Source organism: Mixophyes fleayi, chromosome 7, assembly GCF_038048845.1.
Source record: "Mixophyes fleayi isolate aMixFle1 chromosome 7, aMixFle1.hap1, whole genome shotgun sequence".
Lineage (NCBI taxonomy): Eukaryota > Metazoa > Chordata > Amphibia > Anura > Limnodynastidae > Mixophyes > Mixophyes fleayi.
Genome location: NC_134408.1, coordinates 114,377,033 through 114,401,562, shown reverse-complemented (window position 1 = coordinate 114,401,562; position 24,530 = coordinate 114,377,033). Strand labels below are relative to the sequence as shown.

The 24,530-nt window shown below is 39.6% G+C and overlaps 2 protein-coding genes across 4 annotated transcripts in view; both read right to left on the bottom strand.

Annotated features, from left to right (window-relative positions):
* Positions 1-2,348: 2,348 nt before the first annotated feature.
* LOC142098012 (speedy protein 1-A-like) lies at positions 2,349-17,046 on the bottom strand. 2 transcript variants are annotated; one of them, XM_075180417.1, is made up of 7 exons: positions 16,564-17,046; positions 8,232-8,315; positions 7,594-7,651; positions 7,226-7,308; positions 6,113-6,266; positions 4,596-4,850; positions 2,349-2,716 (listed from the first exon to the last, which is right to left on the bottom strand). In XM_075180417.1, exons 1-7 carry the CDS (start codon positions 16,644-16,646, stop codon positions 2,711-2,713), a joined length of 723 nt encoding a protein of 240 aa, XP_075036518.1. In that variant the 5' UTR covers positions 16,647-17,046; the 3' UTR covers positions 2,349-2,710. The 2 variants fall into 2 exon arrangements, with proteins under 2 accessions (XP_075036518.1, XP_075036517.1); XM_075180416.1 differs by having other exon boundaries at positions 2,349-2,682; positions 4,581-4,850; positions 16,564-17,045.
* Positions 17,047-17,134: 88 nt separating this feature from the next.
* Positions 17,135-24,530, bottom strand: part of LOC142098011 (transient receptor potential cation channel subfamily M member 8-like) — a 77,096-nt gene continuing 69,700 nt past the window's right edge. The window contains exons 26-30 of one of the 2 annotated variants that reach the window (XR_012678289.1): positions 21,542-21,600; positions 21,170-21,252; positions 20,351-20,528; positions 19,477-19,731; positions 17,135-17,554 (exon numbers count right to left, since the gene is read on the bottom strand). The gene's annotated coding sequence lies outside the window, so the exon portion shown is untranslated. Of the gene's footprint in view, positions 17,555-17,575; positions 18,062-19,476; positions 19,732-20,350; positions 20,529-21,169; positions 21,253-21,541; positions 21,601-24,530 lie in introns of those variants that run through there. The other variant, XR_012678290.1, reaches the window with a different exon arrangement.

Below are 24,530 nucleotides of genomic sequence, written 5' to 3'. Positions count from 1 at the left end.
GAACGTACATGTTGATTGGAGAACCCTGTTTTTTAAGTGGAGGACTTAGAGACGTTTCCTTTATTTGTATAGCGCTCCGTAGCCCTGCCCGTTATACGTCACTCCCGGGGCCTGATACTGCACATACTGTAGTGTCTTGTATAGTAGAGCACAGCAGACCTGCACCCAAATTCATCAGCGCACATATCTTTAGATCTGTTCCTTGTTGAATTCGGGAGTTCGCAGAGTGATTTACGTGCTTTTTTGAACACACGCACGATGCGCTCAGAATGCATGTCTTAATGGATCAGGTCCCCTCAGTTTTAAGTGAAACAGTGGAGAGTCTTGTTGTTTCCCTAATTTATGTAACCACCCTCAGCTTGGATGTTTGTGATCTTTTCACATCTTCTACAATTTGACTGCTAGTGCTAGCAATAAGTGGCAAATTCCAAAAGGACATCATTTTGTTAAGTATGAGGGTAAGGATTTATGGAGTGTGTAGCAGGCTGGAGGCCTTTTGTTTATGGGTAATTGTTGATAATTGGGCAAAGAATGGTTCCACCTGATGCTGGTGGCTGGAGTGTACCAAGGTCAAGGGTGTCATAAGAAGAGTGATTGAGTTTACATTTATATAGTGTGACAAAGAGAGGTGTTTGCCTCAGGCATCTAAAAGAGAAGTTAGGTATTTAGCTGGCAATCTGCAGAAAGGATGCAAACGAAGTTACATACAGAATTTGTACACTAGTTCGCCTAAGATAAAGAGATACAGGTGGAAGACATATGTGTGACAAAATATTAGTAAACTGTCTGATTTTACGTACATGTTTTGAAGCGGTTTAAAAAAAACAAAGAAATTTTTTCCAAAGAAAACAGCAGCCTGACAAGGTGTGTCTGCAATCAAAACAGAGCACCTGCAACAAACTTCCTTTTAAAAACAAGGTGGGAGTGTCATCTGTTGATCAAGTTAGGACTGTGGGAGGAGTGTTAACTATTTAAAACTGTCTGTTTCATTGCTCAGTTTTAACTGATGCCAGATAGTTGTCAGTGGCTAGTGAGTTGGTCTCTGTCTAAAGCTGGGTATACACTACAGAATTTTCCACCAACTTTTTATGCCGATCGATTTTACATGCGATCGATGTTCCGATCGCTCGGTCCATGGACTGCATACACTCTAGCGTTGTTTAGGACGATAAAGGGAAGAGCGGACGTCCCTTTAGCAACTTTTTACAGTCATCCTGTCGTGAGCAATGATTGTAATTTCGTACTCACTGTCGTGGATCGGTCGGAAGTTTATACACACTACACAACGGAAACGAAAATATTAAACGGTACGACCAACCAAATGAGGCAACAATCGTCCATTTGGGCAGACTTTCGACCATCGTGTCACTACACACACTGACCCGACTTTTGAACGAGCGGTCGTATGTCGGCTGATTTAGCCGATTATTGGATGAAAACTGTGTAGTGTGTACCCAGCTTTAGAGTGTGGAACTCTATGCTGTCAATTTACTTTATCATCCTGACAATAAAAGCACAGTAAAAAGGAAGAAAATGTTTGTGTGTGCATCTCCTGAAGTGTGCCTTTGTCATAAAGGTTAGAAATATTTTTCAAAGTGCCAATGAGGCTTCTCTCTGTAGGGCCATAACCTGCCGGTTCTGCTCAAATTCTTCTGGAGATATACTTTCTTCCATAATATTTTAGGTATGAGAATTTCTGCTTCTCTCACTATCTACTACAGTACCTTTCAAAGAAATAAGGTAATACAGTAGGTTGACACAGGGGCGGATCTAGAAAAATGCTGTACCCGGGGCGATTTAGGGGGGAGCAATTTAGGCCCCGCCCATTTCTAAAATCTTAGACTGCCGACGGCTGCACACTATGTGCAGGTCCGTCCAGCCGTGACAGGCAGTGACAGTGTGCTGCCCGGCTGCTCTGATTGTGTTTTAAACACAGTCAGAGCAGCCGGGCAGCACACTGTCCCTGCCTGTCACGGCTGGACGGACCTGCACATACTGTGCAGCCGTCGGCAGCAAGTGTCTGCTAGGGGGGGGGGCGATCGCCCCGATCGCCCCCCCCCCTGGATCCACCACTGGGTTGACATTAGAGACTGGGAAGCAGATTGTCTTCTTCTGAGGGTGCAGTTGTGAATTGTTTGTTTACAACTGTTTTGTGTGTTAGGTAATTGATGTCCCCCTCTCAGCAATACACAGAAATACGTAGAAGCACATTTTTATGAAGGAAACACACAACTTTGTTAACTGATGATTAGTAATAGTTTTTTTTCTTTTTACCTTTTTTTTTTTAGCTCAGTTGACATAATGAACAGGAAAAATACACAAATAAATGACTCAGACAAAATTAAAGATGAGTTTTAAATCTGAAATTTAATATAAGGTAGTTATATATGTTATTTTATGTTAAGGTTATTAAGTTATGAATTATAAAATATAATAAGAAGGCACTAATTTATTTACAAATAAATAGTAATATATAGAGAACTAGTAATCATTATCTTATAATGTTTAATAAAATAGACAGTTACCTCCCATCAGTCACAATGCCATATGGGTGTCTATTACATGTTATGTCTGTGTACTAAAATGAAAGAATGGTAGAAGATCCTCTTCCTCGTCTGTGGTCCTCTGGTCTTCCATCTACTGGTGTTCTTCCTTTGGTATTTCAGTCTTTCTTCTCTTGGGCTAAATGAGTCCTCTTGGTGCTTGCTCTTCATGACTATAAAAAGACACACACGATGGAAGCATATTACGTTAATTTACCGGATTTCTTCAATTCATTCTCAGTTACACTCAAAAAGGGTAACAAACTAACTGCAAAAGTGTAAAGCTGAAGTACAGATACTCTTTTGTGATGTCACATGACTTTTTGTGTGCAAGTGCACCTAGCTGAGCAGGGAATAGATTTGCAGGTCAGGATAGCAGCATCTGCAGGGTGAGTTTGCACCAGTGATGAGAGTATTTGTGTGTCCCTTTCTAAAAGCAGATCAAGCACATGAGAGTGTAACATTTATCTGCTGAGTGCAGGAAGGAAATTTAATTTTGTGGGATTGGATTATTTAAACAAAATGTTGAGGGTGAGAGGGAGCATTCACAGGTGCACACCCTGCTTTTTGAGAGTTTGCACAGCTAATGAATAAATGGGGTGAACATAAAGTGGTAGTAGGTCAGTATTTGATGTAATGTTTTTTCTGGTTTTATTATTTTCTGATGCATCCACCAATTTGCAAATATTTGGGAAATTTGTGTTTATGGGGTGTTTCTGAACCTCCATCAAAGGGCTTGCACATTTAGCTGCACTATCCAGAAAAATAGGCGAAGGTAAAGAACCACCATTGTGGTTCAGTAGATTTAATGATTTATAAATGAGTTTAAGAAATGTAAAAATCTTTATCTCAACATTATCATTTTCCAACATTTCCAACTGATGCTGAATCTGGATCAGATACCAGAACAAATAAGAATAGACACCATGTTACTGTCCATCACACTGAGAGGAAGCAGGAGGGATATTTATGGATGCGTAGAACTTCATGTATGTGCCAGTTCTCCAGAATTATGGGAGATTAGTGGTCTGATTAACTTACTGATTTGCTAACATAAAATGATAAATATCCTCAACTTTCCAAATAAAATGGCATTGGAAACAATTAAAACAATAGGTAACTGGTAAAGGTTAATCCTGCACTGTGTTGTAATATGTTGTTTCAATTCATATATTAGAATATTAGAAATGGAAACCCATGTTCTTGATACCACATTTTCTGATTATTTATGTTTTACTACATTGAGTAATAATAACAAGTGTGTATCTTTATGCTCAGACAGTAATCATTGGAGACAAATGATATTTGTAAAGTTAAACCTGAGCTCTGAAGATTCATAAAGATATAATGCATTTCCCTTTAAACATATCTGTTTCCAAAATGTATAAAAGGTCATTCTGGTTACAAATCATTTCTCATGGATTATTGTTATATAGATGTACAGTTATGTACCAGGCTATAAAGTGGAAATCCAGGAAGAGTTGATTGATGATATTTTATGAAAGGGATCTAAGAAGCGGTGGCTGAGTAACTTTCTGTGATTATTATGGTTCCATGTTCTTCTGTACTCAGTATGTCAGTTATTACCTCCTGAGTCCAACAACATTTCTAAATGTGTTTATTATTCTTGATCACCTCTGCCTTGCCTATCCTCTAACCCCAGATGTGATCTTTTCTCCACTTCAGAAAACTACAATTTATAAAGTTTTAATTATTGGAAACTTTTTAATTGTAACATGAGTCAATCCCTAAAATAATTTAATACTTAGGGGTATATTTACTTAACTGCGGGTTTGAAAAAGTGGAGATGTTGCCTATAGCAACAAATCAGATTCTAGTTATCATTTTGGAGATTGTACTAAATAAATTTTAACTAGAATCTGAATGGTTGCTATAGGCAATATCTCCACTTTTTCAAACCTGAAGTTTAGTAAATATATCCCTTAATGTTAGGTATTAATATCCTTCATATCTCTGCTTCCATACAAAAAAATGGTTATTTAGATACTTTTACAATGATTACATTTTCGTTACCACTGACCCATTACTCACAGAGGATGTATATGGGACCAGGACCTTCATAATGGTCACAGACTCCTCCTGCAGATCTTCACGGCAGATGATGTTTCCTACCACTTCCCACTGGATCCGATAGTTCATAGGGGCGTTACAGAGGGAGCAGGATAGAGGGCTGCTCCCTGGGCCTCGGATACGATATTCTTCAATGTTCCTCCGATGTATGGTCCAGCCATTGTGTTCTTTCCTATTACTCATCCAAGTCCAGTGAGTTGGGTCTTCTACCATGATCTACAAAGAAATAGACATCAATGAAATTAGTCTTCTCAATGTGGAATCTTAACCAAACACTGTTATTATACTTTTATTGTGAATGTACTTTAGATGTGATAGCGCTCAAAGTGAAGGGCTGTGATGTCAAGGAGGAGCAAAGAACTGAACAGCTCATTGTTGTGACCATCGTTATCACATGTTTGTTGCGTGCTCCAGAATCCCTTGCAACCAGAATTCTGGAGCATAAAATATATAAGTTCCCCTCTGAGCACTATGTGGCTGGTCCGCTCCGCTGTGCTCTGCTGTCAGAGGGGATTTATTTGTGATCAGCCACCTCTGAGTGCAGAGCTCAGCTCCACTCTGCAGTTGACAATGGTGCAGTGAGAGGGGATGCATGGCTACAAGGGGAAATAATGCAAAAGGGGGGATCAATGGCCACAGGAGTGGGGAGGGGGTGGCGGGTTAATGCTTTGGGTCACCAATGACTACAAGTGCGGTTAATGCTATGGACGGATCAATGGCTATAGGGGGATAATGCTACAGGGGGACAAATGTCTACAAATGTGGGGTGAAATGCTACAGGAGGATCAATACATAGAGGTGGGATATTCCTAGAGGAAGGACTCTTATCCATAAGTTTTAAGTAACACTAAAGTGCTAACTGAACCTTGCTTACCTTAGAGCATAATATCGCATTGGTGAGGAGACAACGGCATTAACGGCCTGCTAAGGTACCTTTATATTCAATAAGAGAGTTTAGAGAATCTGGGCTGTAGTATCATAGAGCAGCGTGGCCCATCTAGCCTGCCCTTTTTGCTTTTCCTTTTGAACACGTTCTACACAACTATGTTGCTGATCATTTCTCACCTGTTACACTCAGTGTTGATTTTTGGCTGGGGAGGGGGTGGGGAGTGTCAGCAGAATTTAGAACTAAGTTTCAGTATATAAATGGTTAAAAGTTATTTCAAAAGTACCTATTATATGTTATTTTTTATAAAGTGAGTGGTTCCATTTCATATCTGAAACTTAACCCTGGTCAAACAGGTTTTGGCCTTGATTTGTTTTATATAGTAAATCAACATAATAAATAAATTGTATTACTAACTAAAGCCCAAGTCATAGAAACTGAGTAGCAAAAATAGGTATGTGGTAAGTTCACTAAGTCTCCACCTTGTATTTACAAACCTATTTTCTCCATTACACAATACTTTATCCACTGTTTAACTCCTATAGTTACTATCAAGTCCAGCATAAGTTTCTTATTCTTCATTAATACAAACCATATCACAGGTGGCCCGGTCCACCAGAGCTTGGAATCCCATCTTTGTCAGCAAAGTGTTTCTTCTCTCTTGCCTCAACGTCCATCCCAGGGCCCAGGGATAAATCTCCATCATGAAGGTGATTTTCTCTTCTTCCTCTTGGCTTGCTAAAAATCTGGAGCAACACACAGCAAGTTAATATAGACAGAAGCTGTAGACTTCCTCTAGTAAGTGACAGTAGGTAAAATATGTAACAAAAAGGACACAAGGTAAAATAAGCAGTAACGTAATCATGGTCAGGTATGTAACTAAAAATTGTCAGGGACTATAGCTGATTATGCACGAGGGGCAGCACTTGTTTAATGTCTTCTGAGTGTTCACAAAGGCATCATCATCATCATCTATTTATATAGCGTCACTAATTCCGCATCACTGTATAAAGAACTTACATCAGCCCCTGCCCCATTGGAGCTTACAGTTTTAGTTCCCTAACACACACACACACACACACTAGGATCAATTTGGTAGCAGCCAATTAACCTACCAGTATGTTTTTGAAGTGTGGGAGGAAACCGGAGCACCCGGAGGAAACCCTCGCAAACACAGGGATAACATGCAAACTCTACACAGATAAGGCCATGGTTGGGAATTGAACTCATGACCCCAGTGCTGTGAGGCAGAAGTGCCAGAGACCATAGCAGACTTTTTTGGGGGGACCCTTTCTCTGCTCTTCTGAGTATGCAAGAGGGCCAGCACATGTTCAATATAGCCCGTTTGGGGTTTATGCTCTTGAAACAAAAGCCCAAATTGGGCAGAGCGGGAACTGGAATAGCGGTTGGGCCCCTCACCCCTGAGCACCACAGCTATAGTTCTGCACATGACATGATGTGGGTGTGTGCCTAGGGTGCGCACGCAAGTTGGCTTGCAAACCCTTATGCTAATATGTAACAAAGTGTTCAGTATTGGGGGCAACTGCACATTAGTTTCCCTGCTAGCTCTATGGCGGAAGGGGCTTTCATACCTGAAAATCATAAATAGCTAAGTTAGTGGTGCTTGGATTAGTTTGGTCAAGTTCTGGTAATAAATAATTATTTCGGCTAAACCTTCTCCAATTCATTTAATGTAGATACTTACAGGGTGGCGAAAAAATACTTCCTGTACTCCTCGGTCTTCAGTCCGGCCCGTTTGAAGTAAGCCAGGACCATGGCCAGGAGATACTGGTGGGGAAGAGAAATATGCTAGAGGCTGTTAATGAATGCAAAACATATTAACAACTTACCTTTGTATTCAGTATATGACATAGTCCCCTTACACACATATCAGAAGGTGATGTTCAATGTCAGCACTTAATAATGTCTGTTACATCCCAACCAACAAAATAACATTGTCTAAGCCGGTTACAACCACTGTAAGGTTATTTATTCATATAGAAATAATTTGATATTGTCAGTCACTTATATCTGTCATGTTGTCTGTCTCTTTCAGTGTAAATGTGAAAATACCTTGTCTGAGATTCTCAGGCCGAGTTCCTGGCCAGGAAATCCTGAACGTGATTTTCTTCTAGAATAGATAAAGATATCTCAGCTGGGATACTCAATGTGTTACAGTTGTACTAGGTCACAATCTCTAAATTCACCTGTGAGAAACAGTCTATGTTCTACAGTGTTACATATGGAACTGTTTGTGGCAAGGAGGCTGATTTGTCTCACCTCTCCTATAGGAAAGTAGGTAAAGACCCAGCTAGTCTGCAGGAGGGTTACATTTTCCATGGACTCCTGTCAGCACATACATACACAGATGTTCTAAATGGGTGTAATTGATTTGTTGTTTGCTGTGGTTGGTTTGTAGTGCTGGGGCGGATGATAAGTATACTGTTGTATTTGTGGGCTGGGCCACCGATGCCGGTTAGTGGCCGGCTAGTAGTGAGGGAACTACTGTATAGCCAGATATTTTATATATAAAATCTATCCAAAATGTTTATATCATCATAAATGACTGTCACCCTGACACCTCCATAAAAGGAGTAATTAATTCAGGAGTAATTAACATTATTTGTAAAGTTGGTCTGTAATGCCATCTATACACAGTATATATGCTTTTATATTGTAACTGATGAAATAAGATCAAATCTTCCACTTACTGCTGTTCTCTATATTGTCCGCTGACCTGTCTCTTCCTCTTCACTCTCTGGACCTGGGGAGAGGTGACAGCTCCTGGAGATGGCCTTGATGAGAATGATTTATCTGTTATTACTCTATAGCTATCTTACTGCATTTCAGCTATAATGAGCTCTCTACCACCTAGATGAGGTGAAATAGACATTACAGAGCAGAAAACATATCTGCTCTAGATTCATATATACCATATTCATCTAGGCTAATCTTCTTTGACATGCTCTAACACTCTAGAAGGTCATGAGAATGTAGAGAGTGAGACTCACCATCTACATGCAACTCAAAACTGAGAAAGTGTGAGTCCCAACATAAGTGTGCACGAGATCCCTAAGCAATGAGCTGAAACTACCAAGGTTAGGAGGAGGCTCTTTCAGAGCATGGATCTTCCCATTCCTGGTTCATACTATTAGTATATAGGAACACTTTGCTCCGTCTCCTTCCGTTATCCCTGATGGTCTAGGTGGAGAACCGGAAGTGGGGCAGGATGTCTATGTCTGATTTGCGCTACTGCGCATGCCCAGACCCTGCAAACCAGAAGTTTGGCTTTTGCGCAATTACTTCCATCCCAGACAGCGAGGGGACAAGACGCAGCTCTGATAGCTGCAGTATTAGAGTGTCTAAAGTCCCTCAAAGCTCCCATACAAGTGACCAGAGACTCTCCCCGGCATCCCTAATAGGATTAGAGAGTCTGTGCCCACGTCAAGTATTACTTGCACAGAAGTACAGAGTATTAGAGAACCTGCCTGCATCTGTATCTATACTGTATGAGACAGTGTATATCAACATATCTACATACACGAGTGTATAAGTAAAACTGCATAAACTATATTGCCTGCAGTACTACAAGCAAATGTGAGTACCTACATATTCTACTGTTGTTATCATCTTTAATAAACAGCAACCTGTTTAAGTTACAAAAGTGTTGTGGCTTAACATCTACATTAACACTGCTGACACCTTTAATTCCATCAGAAGTTATAACCAACACATAAAAACTTATGAGCACCATTGTTTGGATGAGAGTCACCTCATTGAAATTAAAGTGCCTCTGTTTAATAAATTATTTATTTTAATATTCTTATTTTTTTAAGAAAAAGTGAGCTCTTTTTAAAATCTTGATCCTAATCCCATATTCTGCATGATTAAAGGAACACCACTATTTACCCGATGGGTATAGTCTTTCATAAAATTGCCATTTTAAAAAATTGATTGCAAAGCGCCAAGAATCGGCGGTTTGTCGGAACCGCTGCTTAGTAAATATACCCTTTAGTCTTGCTTCTCTTTTCTGCAGAGCGAACATTCAAATTGTTTGTATCATTCAGAGAACTTTTGTTGTATGCCATTGTGTGCCTGAGACTGACTTGTTTATTAGTGGCCGTATTATTTGCTAAAGGAACTTTGATACTGCTCACCTGTCATGCTGAACCCATTTTCATTATCTTAATACCTGTTACTGCACACCACAGAAACAGCGATGTACTCCATTACTAACTTGCTCCTCTGTGCCCATACTGTTATCCACTGAACTTGTTGCTGACTGTCTTCTGTGAGGGGCGAGTGTCTGACCTGCTCCTACTATTCGTTTTTTTGCTGTTTATACCACTGCAGTGTCGGTGACGGACTCCATTACAGATTGGCCATCAGTGTCTCTGTGTCTGGACTTGTGATAACCTTTCCGGGTTCTGTGAGTGTAACCATTTCTGATTCATTATCAAGGGCTGGCTGGCTGGCAAATTTTAAATCAAACTAAATGCAGGTAGCCCAGTGACCCAGCCCAAGATAGCCCCCTATGGGACCTGCCCCCAAACTCAGCCAGCCCCTGTTCATTATTAAGGCAGAACTATCTATGTAGTAGCCATCTCTAATTTTATGCATTGCTACATGATGTGGAACAATAAGTGTTACTGTGCTCCGGATAATCCTTGCTGTATTCTGAAATACATGAACTGTGCCGATCCATATTGATATTGATATTTGGAACAGTACAGTTATCATCATTCTAAAGTATTGTGGTTCATTTATACTCAAGGCCTAGTTACAGCTCTCCCAGAAGTCCATGGGGAGTATACTGTGAGAGTATAAAACAATGAATAGTTATTAAAGGTACAAATATATGTGTGAAATATCTTAAAAAGCTATAACTGCAGATATGAGAACTACGCCCTTGACATAAGAACATGGAACAGAGACAAAAACAGTCAAAGTGTTCCCTTTTGTTTGCCGCTTACTAAAGATGTCACTGACACTGCTCCTCACAAAATTGCTTTCACCTTAAAACACTCTGGGGTCTATGCATTAAGCTCATTTTGCACTTAAAAGAAGTGGAACGGCTGTTTCCGCATCTTTTAAGTTTAGTTGCGAAGCATTACATGCCTAACGGAGATTTCACAAAAATCTCCTCCATTTACGCAAATACTGTGCAGCATCGCAATCCCCATAGATTAGTATGGGGACTGCGATGTTCTGCAATGCATGAAGCTTTGATAAGCTTTGCATTGCGCAGACTGTTTTTTACTAAAGATGTCACTGATACTGCCTGTCACTATATTGAGTACTCCATATACAGAGAGAGTACAGTTACATAACATGGGAAAGGGTCAGTACTCAATATAGACATACAGAGAGAGTATAGTGACACAATGTGATTAATACAGGTACTCAGATACAAGAGAAGAGTACAACAGTGATAAGAGTGACACACAGCCTGAGTAGTTACAATCACACAGCAGTAGAAACAAAACTTTCCCCCAGGTACAAGAGAAGTGTGGCCATCAGCCTGAACGCAGTTAAAATCACGTGGGTGAGTGATTAGGTGTTTAGTCTATGGGCTTGTGTTATATGTGAACCAATAGGCAGAGAGGGGGGGTGGTTTAGTTTTATATAGGTGAAGGTTCTCCACCATTTTCCCCTCTCTGTTTCCGGATTCCTCCCGCCCACCCGGCAGTTTTTAGAATGGTTATGTTTCTTTCGGTGGGAGAGCAGTGCAGTTGGTAAGTTTGCATATGGTGCTTGGGTTATATGTCATAGGTCACTAATCCCCCTTTCGGATTGTGTTGTCATCACGTGTGTTGGGTCCAGTGAATGGGACTCTGGGCCAGTATGTTGAATATCTTGCTGGCGGTTTAAATAGGGGGTGTAGTCTTGCCGTTGAACATATGTTTCGCACCGGCCAATAGATAAGGTATTGTCCTGGGTTGGTGGTTCAATGGTCTGACCTTTCCACCGTTATTGGTTTTGTATTTGCTATCTGCCCTGCTCTCGTCCGCCTTTCAGCCCCTTTAGTTTAATATTATCCATTTAATAAATATATTTTAATTCCAACGTTATTCTGGTGTCCGTGTCGTTATTGGTTTAGAAGGTATTATGGTAAACACTATGAACTTCCGCACTGTGCATTTTATGTGGACCAGGCACTGCAGAGGCAAAGTGACAGCTTGAACTGTCGGGCTCTGCTTAACTGCAAACCCTGCACGAGGGGAGATGCTACCCTCTAAGTGAAGATACACCTCCTCCTCCTCAAACGTCAGCCCTAACATGGCAGTTATTCCTGTCCATCTCAGATCCTGGTGATAGCTGTTACTATTACAGCCCCTTAATAGGACTTAGCACCCTGGGATTGATCACTGTCTGTCCGCAGTAGCTGGTGTGGACTGCTGGCACACAGCCTTAGCCGCGCTAGGGGATACTGGGGCTGCATGCCGCGGCTCCAGACGTGGTCCATCGCTTCCTTGGTACAGCTTCTGGGTCCCCAGTTGCTGCATCTCTGCAAAGGGGTGACCATTTTGCCGGGTAGCCAGCGTTGTAGAGCGGGAGACAGCATGGGAGCGCCATCGGCACTCTCCCCACTCTCAGCCACGGTGTTCACTTCCACCGTGATCACCGCTATGTGCCAAACATAGAAATAATTCAAATAAATTGAAAATAAGTTAGAATTAAATTGAAAATAAAATAGAACTAACTGCAAAGTGCCCTATTCCATAGGAACTATAACAAAATGGATTCTCCTCTATCCAGGGGGCATAGAGGGGACGGAGCAGGCCAGACAAGCTGTTAGAATGTAGTGCCTTACTCCCAGCACAGCGCCCTCTATACCCCATAATAAGCAGTGACACCCAAATGGCTGGCTGTTTTTTGGGGTGTGCTACTCAGTCAAAGAGCACCCTATTTTTATCGGCTTACTAAAGATTTCACTGATACTGCCCCTCACAAAATTGCTTTCACCTTTTTAAAAGCAAGAAGTTTGTTTTTTCTTTGAGATGTGCTGCTCAGGGTCAAAGAACAACCTGGTTTTCTCCACTAAAACAGTTAAGAAGTCGCACGCACTGATACTGCCCCTCACAAAATTGCATTCAGCTTCAAACATACTTACCAACTTGATGGAGCTGTCTTCCGGGAGCCTGCCAGGGCAGGTGGGCATGAGGGGGGCGGGGCGGCAAAATGGCGTCATTTTGGACCTGCCCCCTTTGACGTAATGACGCAAACGCGTCATTTTACACTGGGGGCGGGGTCAATTGGACCAAATTCTGCCCACTTCACTAGGAAGTGGGAGAGTCTCCCGGGAGTCGGGAGACTCTCCCAAGATGCGGGAGTCTCCCGGACATTCCTAGAGAGTTGGCAAGAATGGCTTCAAACACTTTAGATGTTAAAAGCACGAAATCTATTTGTTTTTTGGGGTGTGCTGCTCACAGTCCTACAGCACCCTGTTTTTTCCCCACTAAATAATTCAGATGTCTATACTATATATTAGAAAAATCCAACAGATCCAAGATCTCTGGATCCGAGTATAAACAAAATACGACTTGATTCTTCGCACCAAAGTCTGATCTGAAAACGAGGTAAAACGTAACTGCAGGGGAAAAAAATTCCAAAACTTGCGATATCTTTGATATATGTAGCCCTTCCCCTCTTTTCATCTGCCATCTTAAAACAGACAGTGTATAGGGAGGAAGGTGGCTTGCAGGCTGTGCTACTAAAATGGCATGTAGAGAGTGACTAGAACATTAGACAAGGAGTAATAGGGAATTCTACATAGAAAATAATAGCTGTGATTATTGTTAATGCAGTTTATTATTAGTAGCGATCAGTCAGCTAGAAGGATAACAGAGACAGGAATTGGCCCGAAGTAGCATAAACGCCAAGGTTGTTTCTATTGCAAAAAAGAATTGAGCTTAGCAAGAGTTAACTTAGCACTAAGGGTTTATGAATTATTAGCCAATCGGTATTAGGGTTTAGGGAGGGGCTACACTGGGAAGGCTTATAAGGGCGGTAAGTGGCAGTTGGCTTTCCCTTCCTTCTGGAAAGTTCCCACCCAGGCCCCTTGTTTGTTTTGTCTGTCTGCTTTGTGAGTTACTCAGCTTTTACTTTCAGAAAGGTCCACTTGACGCAAAGCAGACTAATCAGTGGCCATTATGACACATTCGGGTGGCGTGTTGGGCACTCTCCCCTATCAGGGAAGTTCATTTAGTTATGGAGAGTTATGGGGCACTCAGCTAATGAACCAAAATAGGGTAGAGTTGGGCTCCACCGCCTGGACGTGTCCCAATATTTTGTTCAATATGTTTACAGTTCATGGATATGGCTGAAGGTTGATTGGTCTTGCTTTTATTTGCCACCAATTTAATAAAATTTAGACATCATTCTGAACTAATATTTCTTTCTAATTCTATGAGGTGGAGAAAAACAGGGTGTCTGTGCTTTATGACTCTGAGCAACACACCCCAAAAAACAATTAGATTTATTTCATTTAAAATCCAAAGTTTTTCTAGTGAAATAAGCAATCTTGTGAGGGACAGTTTTAGTGACATGTGAGCAGGCAAAAGCCAGGGATTGACTGTGAGCAGCATCCACCAAAAATCAATTATTTATTTTAAGATCTTTTCATTTTTCTAGTTAAAGTAATGTTGAATTTGGTGAGGGGCAGCCTCAGTGACCTCTTTATTAAGATTGCAAAAAATGGGTGTTGTGTTTCATGTGAGCAGCAGTCTATCAGGACCCCCCAAATAAACAACAATACATTTCTTTCTTTAATATTTAAAGTATGTTCTCTTTTGCACTAAAAGTTATTGTGTCAGTGACATCTTTATTAAGCGGGGAAAAAAACAGGGTGTTGTGCTTGAGTGTGAGCAGCAGGGTGTTCTTTTCTTTGACTCTGAGCAGTACAGCCCCCTCAAAAAATATAACATTTGTTTCTTAAGAAATAAGAAATAATTATTAAGCTGCCACGTATTTTTGCCGCTACTTTGTCACTAATTTTAGCCAGCCAGCTTGCTGCAGACTTTGGACAAAAAGGTGAAAATTTGGACAGTTGTGAATAGTCCATTATAAAAAAGACCAGAAATGACTGGAAATTAATGTTAATACTATAAATGGTAATAGAGGAACAAAAACAGCTCAAAATCACATGATTTTACCTATTTTTCACAATTTTTGGCCAAAACCAGTAACAAAACCAACACACGAAGAAGGTTTAGAACCAAAACCGCATCCAAAACCAAAACACGGGGTCAACTCACATCTCTACTATACTGTAATAACAACAACCAATAACCACTACTCGCACACCGTATTGATGAGCAGCACACCATTCTAGCAGACTGATCTCTACATAAACTGCAGTAAAATGACTGTTGCTTGCTGTATAAATTGCCTCTTTCACTCTGTCTAACCCTCTCCAAATCATATTCCTGAGAATAGAACTGCAACCACCTTCCTCCATCCTCCTCCTCACATGCTCTCTCTTTTAAAATGGCAGATGAAAACAGGAGGGGGGGGAGGGGCTAAATATAGAAGTATAGATCCAAAACTGCCAACATTTTCCCAGAAATGACATTTTGCCACTTTTTTTTATATCTAAGTCTGACAGTCCTTTCATGGGATATTCTATGTCAATTTGAATCTGAAGTACCACAGGATGGATGACTGTGACTGTCCTTGGGAGGGAAGTGTGGAATAAGTGCAAACTATGTAGTATCTTCTGATGAAATGTCCCTTTAACAAACAGGTTTAAAAAATGCTTTTAGCACTTTTCCCTTCTCTTTTTTTCTGTGATTTTATTCACCAATAGATGGTTTATGGTTCATTCGGACAGATCAGGGAATTTAAGTTGAGCACTATTTTTCTAGTTAGTACAGTAGTTATGTATCTCTGTATCATTTCATCTGCCAACATTCTACATGAGGGGAAGTGAAAAAGTTTCTAGCTCTTAAGCTAATGAATTACATTAATAATAAAACCTATAGTCTACAATGATTGGTTAATCTATGTTCCCAACACACACCTACCATCACCCGTTATTCATCATATTGCCAGCAGCAAACTTGTGACTGGAACCAGGGAGGCGTATATCTGCTATCCAACCTTCCAACAGTCATAGCCTCTAGTGTGGCAGCAGATATTGCCAATTGGACTGATATTGATAGTACATGTTGTCCAACAATGACGATGATGCCCATTAATGATACTATCAAAATCGAGTAACGGGCATTATCGAGTGTGTCTGTAAATGCTGTCAGAAGATGACTGCAGATGTACACTATGATCGATATTACACTAATAGACTCCAATGATAGCGGATATGTTGTGGTAATAACATGTGGCCAAGATGAATATTAATCATGTTGCCTGACAATCATACCGAACAGCAGAATGGCCGTGTATGACCAGCTGTACAGACTTGGCAGAGAGTGGAGACCTCAAGGATTGAGCTTTGCTAGCGAGTGTGTCACATAGCACAGTGCACCCCATGGGGAACACACAGCTTCTTTAACCCTTTTAACCTTCTTTAACATCATTAACAATATTTTCTATTTTTTTTCTTTGTACCTTTGTTTAAACTAGAAAAATACACAAATAAATAATTCAGACAAAATGAAAGATGGGTTTTAAATATGATATGTAATATAAGGTAGTTATATATTTAATTGTATGCTAATTGTATTATGTTATAAATTATAACTTAAAATAAGTAGGCACTAGCTTAATTAGTAGTAAATAATAATAAATAAAGAGATAGTATTATCTATCTTATAATATGTAATAAAATAGACAGTTACCTCCCATCACTCACGCAGAGTGTACAGCAGCACTCAGGACAGGAAAAACCCCCGGTGGAGGAAACCTGCAAGGAGCCATGGCTGATGTACTGCCCCTCCTCTGGGCATACTAAAGGGAGAAACAGCTGTCCTACAATGTTATATGGGTGTATATTGCAATGTATGTTTGTGTACTGAAATGACAAAATGGTAGATCATCCTATCCCTCTTCTCTGGTTCTCTGTCCTTCCATCTACTGGTGTTCTACCTGGATGTTCTTCTCCTTAGTCCTCTTGGTGCTTGCTTCATGACTGTAAAAAGACACACAAGATGGAAGCATATTACATTCATTCTCAGCTTACACTAAAAAAGGGTAACTAACAATCTGCACGAGCGCAAAACCACAGAACAAATACGCTTTTGTGTTGTCATGTGACTACTTTGTGTGCAAGGGCACCTAGGTGAGCAGGGAATAGATATGCAGGTCAGGATAGCGGCATCTGCAGGGTGAGTTTGCACCAGTGATGAGAAGAGTTGTGTGTCCCGTTCTAAAAGCAGATTAAGCACATGAGTGTGTAGCATTTATCTGATGAGTGCAGGAAGGAGATTTCATTTTGCGGGATTGAATTATTTAAACAAAATTTTGGGGTATAGAGGAAGCATTCACAGGTGCATACGCTGCTATATTAATGTTAATATATATTTTTTCCTTTTACCTTTTTTTAGTTCAGTTGACATAATGAACTAGAAAAATACACAAATTAAAGATGAACTTTAAATATGAAATGTAATATAAGGTAGTTATATATTTATTTGTATGCTAATTGTATTATGTTATAAATTATAACTTAAAATAAGTAGGCACTAAATTAATTTCTAGTAAATAATAATAAATAAACAAATAGTATTCGCTATCTTATAATATGTAATAAAATAGACAGTTACCTCCCATCACTCACGCAGAGTGTATAGCAGTACTCAGGACAGGAAAAATCTCCTGTGGAGGAAACCTGTGAGGATCTATGGCTGCTGTACTGCCCCTCCTCTGGGCATACTAAAGGGAGTAACCACTAATACAATGTTATATGGGTGTCTATTACATGTTATGTCTGTGTACTAAAATGAAAGAATGATAAATGATCCTCTTCCTCATCTGTGGTCCTCTGTTCTTCCATCTACTGGTGTTCTTCCTTTGGTATTTCGGTTGTTCTTCTCCAGTCAGGCTAAATGAGTCCTCTTGGTGCGTGCTTGCTTCATGACTATAAAAAGAAACAACAAGAGGGAAGCATATTACATTCATTTTCAGCTTACACTCAAAAAGGGTAACTAACAAACTGCACGAGCGTAAAGCCACAGAACAAATACGCTTTTGTGATATCATGTGACTACTTTTGGGTGCAAGTGCACCTAGCTGAGCATGATATGGATTTGCAGGTCAGGATAGCGGCAGCTGCAGGGTGAGTTTGCACCAGTGATGAGAGTATTTGTGTGTCCCTTTCTAAAAGCAGATTAAGCACATGAGAGTGTAGCATTTATCTGCTGAGTGCAGGAAGGAGATTTCATTTTGCGGGATTGGATTATTTAAACAAAATTTTGGGGTATAGAGGAAGCATATGGGTGTCTATTACATGTTATGTCTGTGTACTAAAATGAAAGAATGATGAATGATCCTCTTCCTCATCCATGATCATCTGGTCTTCCATCTATTTGCTTTTCTCAAGCAGCTCTTGGGCTAAGTGACTCTTCTTGATACTTGCTCTTTATGACTGTGAAATGACACACATGATGGAAGCATATTACGTTCATTTACAGGTTTTCATAGCTTACACTCTAAAAGGGTAGTTAACAAACTGCAAAAGTGTAAACGCACAGCACAAACACTTGTGTGTCCCTTTCTAAAAGCAGATTAGGCACATGAGAGTGTATCGCTTTTCTATTGAGTGCAGAAAGGTGATTTCATTTTGCGGGATTAGATTAGTTAAACAAGATATTGAGATACAGAGGGAACAGTCACTAGTATATTCCCAGCTTTTTGAGAGGGCGCACAGTTAATGAACATATGGGGTGAACCTAAAGTGGTAGTACGTCAGTGTTTTATGTGATAATTTTACTGTTTTTATTATTTTCTGTGTTTGTGGGGGTGTTTCTGCTCATTTAAATGTGCTAGCCAGAAAAGTTGGCACACTTGCACATGTAAAGAAGCATTGTGGTTCAGTAGATTTTAATGATTTTTAAATGACTTGGAAATCTTAGAAAAATATTGAGTTAGGTTTTTTTATTTTTCCAACTGATGATGAATCGGATATCAGAATAAACAAGAATAGACACCATGTTACTGTCCATCACACCGAAAAGGAAGCAGGAGTGATATATATGGATGGGTAGAACTTCATGTATGTGCCAGTTCTTCAGAATTATCGGAGATTTGTGGTCTGATTAACTTACTGATTTTTTTAACATACGTTGATAAATATTCTCAACTTTACAAATAAAATGCAAGACAAAATATTTTCCAAGAATAGATAAAGGTCAATCCTGCACAGTATTGTAATATATTGTTTAATTTTATACACTAGCAAAATAGAAATGGAAACCCATGTTCTCCATAATGCATTTTCTGATTCTTTATATTATATTACATTGAATATTGATAACATTACTGTATCTCCCTGCTCAGACAGTAATCATTACAGCCAAATGATATTTGCAAAGTTAAACATGGGCTCTGGAGGTTCAGTTGTACAGTTATGTGCCAGACTATAAAGTGGAAATCCAAGAAGAGTTGATTGATGATATTTTATGAAAGGGATCTAAGAAGCGGTGGCTGAGTAACTTTCTGTGATTACTATGGTTTCCTGTACTTCTGTACTCAGTATGTCTGTTATTACCTCCTGAGTCCAACAACGTTTATTATTCTTTATCATCTCTGTCGTGCCTAGCCTCTAACCCCAGATATGATCTTTTCACCATCATTCCTTAAATCCACAATTTATATAGATTTAATTAATACTTTACAACTAAGGGGCATATTCAATTGTCGGCGGAAACGCCGAAAATCTTGCGCTCGTCGCACTATTACCGTTACTATGGTAATAGTGCGCGTAAAAACCGTTATTATAAAATGGTTATTTAGATACTTTTACAATGATTACATTTTCTGTACCACTGGCCCTTTACTCACTGAGGATGTTCATGGGACCAGGAACTTGATAATTGTCTCAGACTCCTCCTGTAGCTCTTCACGGCAGATGATGTTTCCGACCACTTTCCACTGGATCGGATGGCTCATAGGGGCGTTACACAGGAAGCAGGATAGAGGGCTGCTCCCTGGGCCTCGGATACGATATTCTGCAATGTTCCTCCGACGTATGGCCTAGCCATGGTGTTCTTTCCTATTCCTCATCCAAGCCCAGTGAGTTGGGTCTTCTACCATGATCTACAATGCAGCAAACAAATTCAATTAGTAATTTAAAGGTGAGCTCTCATCCAACCACTGTAATTAAATTGTAGTGTGAATTTATCTTAGATTATTGTCTTGAAAGACATAGGCCTAGATGTTATAACATGTGCTAAGATAGGGGCACCTTACTATATAAGTGAGAGAAACTTTGTTAAAGTAGCTATGCTATGTGCAATTAGCTATCCTAAATAATTGTTTTTGCTTCAACTTAAAGTATCACTTGAGCATTACTTATGTTGTTAAGTAATAAACTACAGTTACTTTACAAGCTCTACATGTACAGAACTGATTATTAGTAGCACTCTAATGTTCCTTAAAAAAATCATTTCTGCTGCACAGGTAGAATTCTTTAAGTAACGGCAGTGCGTTACCGAAAAATAAATTAATTTCGGCATGTGTGATAGCGCTCAAAGTGAAGGGCTGAGATGTCAAGGTGGAACAAAGAGCTGAACAGCTCATTGCTGTGAGCATTGTTATCACACATTGTTTGCATACTTCGGAATTCCTTGAGACCGGAATTCTGGGGCATCAAATATAAAAGTTTGCAGAGATGAACACAAGTTCCCTTCTGCGAATATTCCTCCTTTATACAAACCATATCACAGGTGGCCCGGTCCACCAGAGCTTGGAATCCCATCTGGGTCAGCAAAGTGTTTCTTCTAACTTTCATTTGTTCCATTCTCCCCCCACACCTCCACGTCCATCCCAGGGCCCAGGGATAAATCTCCATTATGAAGGTAACTTCCTCTTCTTCCATCTGGTTTGCTAAAAATCTGCAGCAAAACACAGTGTGTTAATATAGACAGAAGCTGTAGACTTGTTCTAGTAAAAGACAGTAGGTAAAATATGTAACAAAAAGAACACAAGGTAAAATAAGCAGTAATGTAGCCATGGTCAGGTATGTACGTAGAAATGACCAGATACCATAGCAGTATTTTTTGGGGGGGATCTTTCTCTGTTCTTCTGAGTGTGCATGTTTAATAAACCTTGTTTGGGGATTATGTTCTTGAATCAAAAACCAAATTGGGCAGACTGGGAACTGACTTAGCAGTTCTGCTTGCATCAGCAGCCCCCCTCACCCCTAAGCACCACAGCTATAGTTCTGCCCCTGTCCACTAAGTTAATTAGTACAAGGGATGTATCATGCATATGACATAATATGGGTGTGTGTCTCAGGTGCACACACTAGTGTGCTTGGTAACCCTAATGCTAATATGTAACAAAGTGTACAGTCCGGGGGCAACTGCGCTCCAGTTTCCCTGCTAGCTCTAAGGGAGAAGGGGCTTTTATACCTGAAGATCATAAATAGCCAAGTTAGTGCTGCTTGGATCAGTTTGCTCAAATGTTACAAGTTGTAGTGTTAAATAATTATTTTCTCTAAACCTTCTCCAATTCATTTAATGTAGATACTTACAGGGCGGCAAAAAAGTACTTCCTGTACTCCTCGGTCTTCAGTCCTGACCATTTGAAGTAAGCCAGGACCATGGCCAGGAGAAACTGGTGGGGAAGAGAAATATGTTACTGGCTGGTAATGAATGTAAAACATATTAACTAATAACTTACATTTGTATTCAGTATATGGCATAGTCCCCTTACACACATATCAGAAGGTGATGTTCAATATCAGCACTTAGTAATATCTGTTACATCCTAACCAACAAAATAACATTGTCTAGTCTGATTACAACCACTGTAAGTTTATTTATTCATATAGAAATAATTAGATCTTGTCAATCACTTATATCTGTCATGTTGTCTGTCTCTTTCTTTGTAAATGTGAAAATACCTTGTCTGAGATTCTCAGACCCGTGTCCCTGGCCAGGAAATCCTGAATGTGATCTTCTTCTAGAATAGATAAAGATATATCAGCTGGGATACTCAATGTGTTACAGTTGTACTAGGTCACAATCTCTACATTCACCTGTGAGAAACAGTCTATGTTCTACAGTGTTACATATGGAACTGTCCCTCAAATCTTATTCCCACAGATCTCCAGTGTAGTATAACATTATATTTTCTATTTCCTGGACTGAACCATACGCAATGTGAATATCGCTAATTACATTCTCTCTCCTGCCGTCAGGTACAGATAAATATAATATTGTAACCAGTAATGTCTGCTATAAATTGTATATTATAAGAAGTTCAATTTACAATAATGTCGGATGATTATTTATGTCATAAATAAGTTATGTAGGTAAGGTAAGCTTGAGGCTTCTTTGCATTTGTCAAATATATATATTCTATATTACCTCGATGCCCCAAAATTGAAATTCACTTTACAGAAATCACTTCCATTACAGCTCAGTCTCAGTCTTACTCCCTGAGATTGAGTTACTGCGACATTACTGGCCCAGCCCCTATGTAAGAATTAACCAAACCGCATTGTGCATTTATGTAAAGCAGGTTGGCCTAGTTGCTGAATCACAGGGCCTGAATAATGTTTGGACATAAGTCTGTTTGCGTGATTACTTTCTGCACATGCTTCTAAATGAAAGAGACACCAATAAACACAATTGCATGCAATTCATGTTGAACAAAAATGACACTTATGATTGTTTAAAATAAGGGCGCGTCAAGGGCTTTCCAACGTGAATGCAGCCAATTCAATTCCTGAGTTTTTCGTAAGTACACTTGTTTTAGCCGTATCAATTGCACCAGCTAGAGGGCAAGTGTAAGTGCCAACTGATAGTGATGACTGACATGATATAGTCCGCAATGAGCCCAAACTGCCAAGGATAGGAGGAGGCTCTTTCAGAGCCTGGATGGTTCACCATTGTTTGGATGAGAGTCACTTAAGAAATTAGGGTGCAACTCTTTCTTTAAATATATTATTGATTTATAAATTCTTATTTTTGTAAGAAAAGGGGGGGCTCCTTAAAATCATGATCCTGCTCCCCTATGCTGCGCATGATAAAAGGGGCACCATTATTTGAAAAAGAGAAGATATGATAGGTTGTACGTTTCCTGTGACTTCTTGAGCAATTTTTTTTGTTTGTTTTGCTTTTTTTTTATCTCTGTGAACTTTTCAATACACTTATTTAACTTTTTTTTTTTTAATAAAATATATTTTTTAAAAATGACACAAAAAGTGATAGTATCATAGGAAGTATCATATAACAAATATTTAAAGTCAATCCATACAAATGGAGTCTCTTTTTTGCTAGTAGACCTGCAGTCATTCAGAAAGGTATGACAATTTGTTTTTTTTCAACTATTTGCCCAGTGTTTTACTTTTAATAAAAAAATAAAAAATGTGTTATTTTCCACTATTGCACCACTTTCTGGAAAAATACTGTGCATTCTAGTTTTGGTTTATAAAGACGCAAATTTAATTGTCTTTAAAATCTTCTGAAATGCCAAGGTATAATTTGTGGGTAATTGCACAAAAATATTACTGATATTGCAGTCAGAATGTGACGTCAAAATTGCCAAAACAAACACATATTTATAAAAGCAAGAGGATTAAATTAAATTAAATTAATTTTATCTTCATTTTTAACAAAAGTCTTCATTATAGTCTTCAATGATTAGAAATGATCTATTGGTAGAGAAATTACAAGCTGAGTAAAAGACTCAGGGGGCTGAGACTCTGGGCTTCAAGGTGTGTTACCAAACTATTTGTTAATATGCTATTTGTAGTAAAATAATAGTATATACTTTATCAGAGGAAAAAACACTGCATCTCTTCATCTTTCATGTCCTATTTAGTTATTGCATCTCACTATACTACACTCTCCTGCTTACCTAGAGGCTATGGAGCAGTGGCGGATCCAGGGGGGGCGATCGGGGCATTCGCCCCCCCCTAGCAGCAAAAAGCTAGGTCCCAGCCGCCGATTAAAACGGGAGGGGCGGGGCTAAATGTGGGCCAGCCAAACAGAGTGGTCCCACCCGGCGACCACAACGGGAGGGGGCGGGGCCAATCGCGGGCGGAAGGCGGGGTTAATGCAGGCCAGCCAATCAGAGCAAAGGAGGGGCGTGATTATGCAAAATCGCCCCCCCTAAACATAAAGTCTAGATCCGCCCCTGCAATGGAGTCTGTTCTCACTCTGCTATAACAAATATGTGAAAACACCAATCTAAGATTCAAATACAATAAATATAGTACAAAAAACTGTTATTGTTAAAATGAAATGTAACACTGTATGAATTATATTTATTATACTACTATAGCAGCTATCAATAAGTTTAATAATATGGTGATCAGATAATATAATACAAAGTAACAATTATGTAAAGTATAAGTGCTATAATATCTATAAAATACGTATAAAAAGTGATAATAGAAATATGGATGATCCAGTAGTCGAAGTGTCCACAATCTCAGCTTCTTCCTCAGAGATCAAATCCAGTTTTAAAAAGAATAACTGTCATCGCCGTGCTTTCCGTCAGTGTTCTACATGACTGATGTCACTGCCATTTACACAGCTCACACCTGTATCGCAGCACATTCTCTGTGCAAATAGGTCTGTACTTTATGTTTTATCATATACATGACAGAATTATATCAGTCACTGACGCCCAAGATCTTTTATAAAGCCACATGTGGTGGTAGTGCCAAAATTTCTCAGGCAGCTGTCACTCAGTAAGGTGTATTTCCTAATTCAATTGGAGAGCCTCAGCAGATAGCTCGACTGCTACCTGAATAAGGTGGACTCTGACTTAACGCATTCCGATTTTGTTTCTGGTTTCCGCTTGCTGATTATGGGGTCCATTTAGGCCTCATCAGTTAAGAGTTAAAATCATCATTTGTGTTTCCAGAGCTGCTGGTGGAA

Excerpts from the sequence above, each read along its gene's own strand:
- LOC142098012 (XM_075180416.1), bottom strand. The coding sequence starts at position 16,646 with ATGAATGTAATATGCTTCCATCTTGTGTGTCTTTTTACAGTCATGAAG. Across the intron at positions 7,309-7,593 it reads GCCTGAGAATCTCAGACAAG|TATCTCCTGGCCATGGTCCT; the intron begins GTATTTTCACAT and ends CTTCCCCACCAG. Across the intron at positions 6,267-7,225 it reads AAGTATTTTTTCGCCACCCT|ATTTTTAGCAAGCCAAGAGG; the intron begins GTAAGTATCTAC and ends GTGTTGCTCCAG.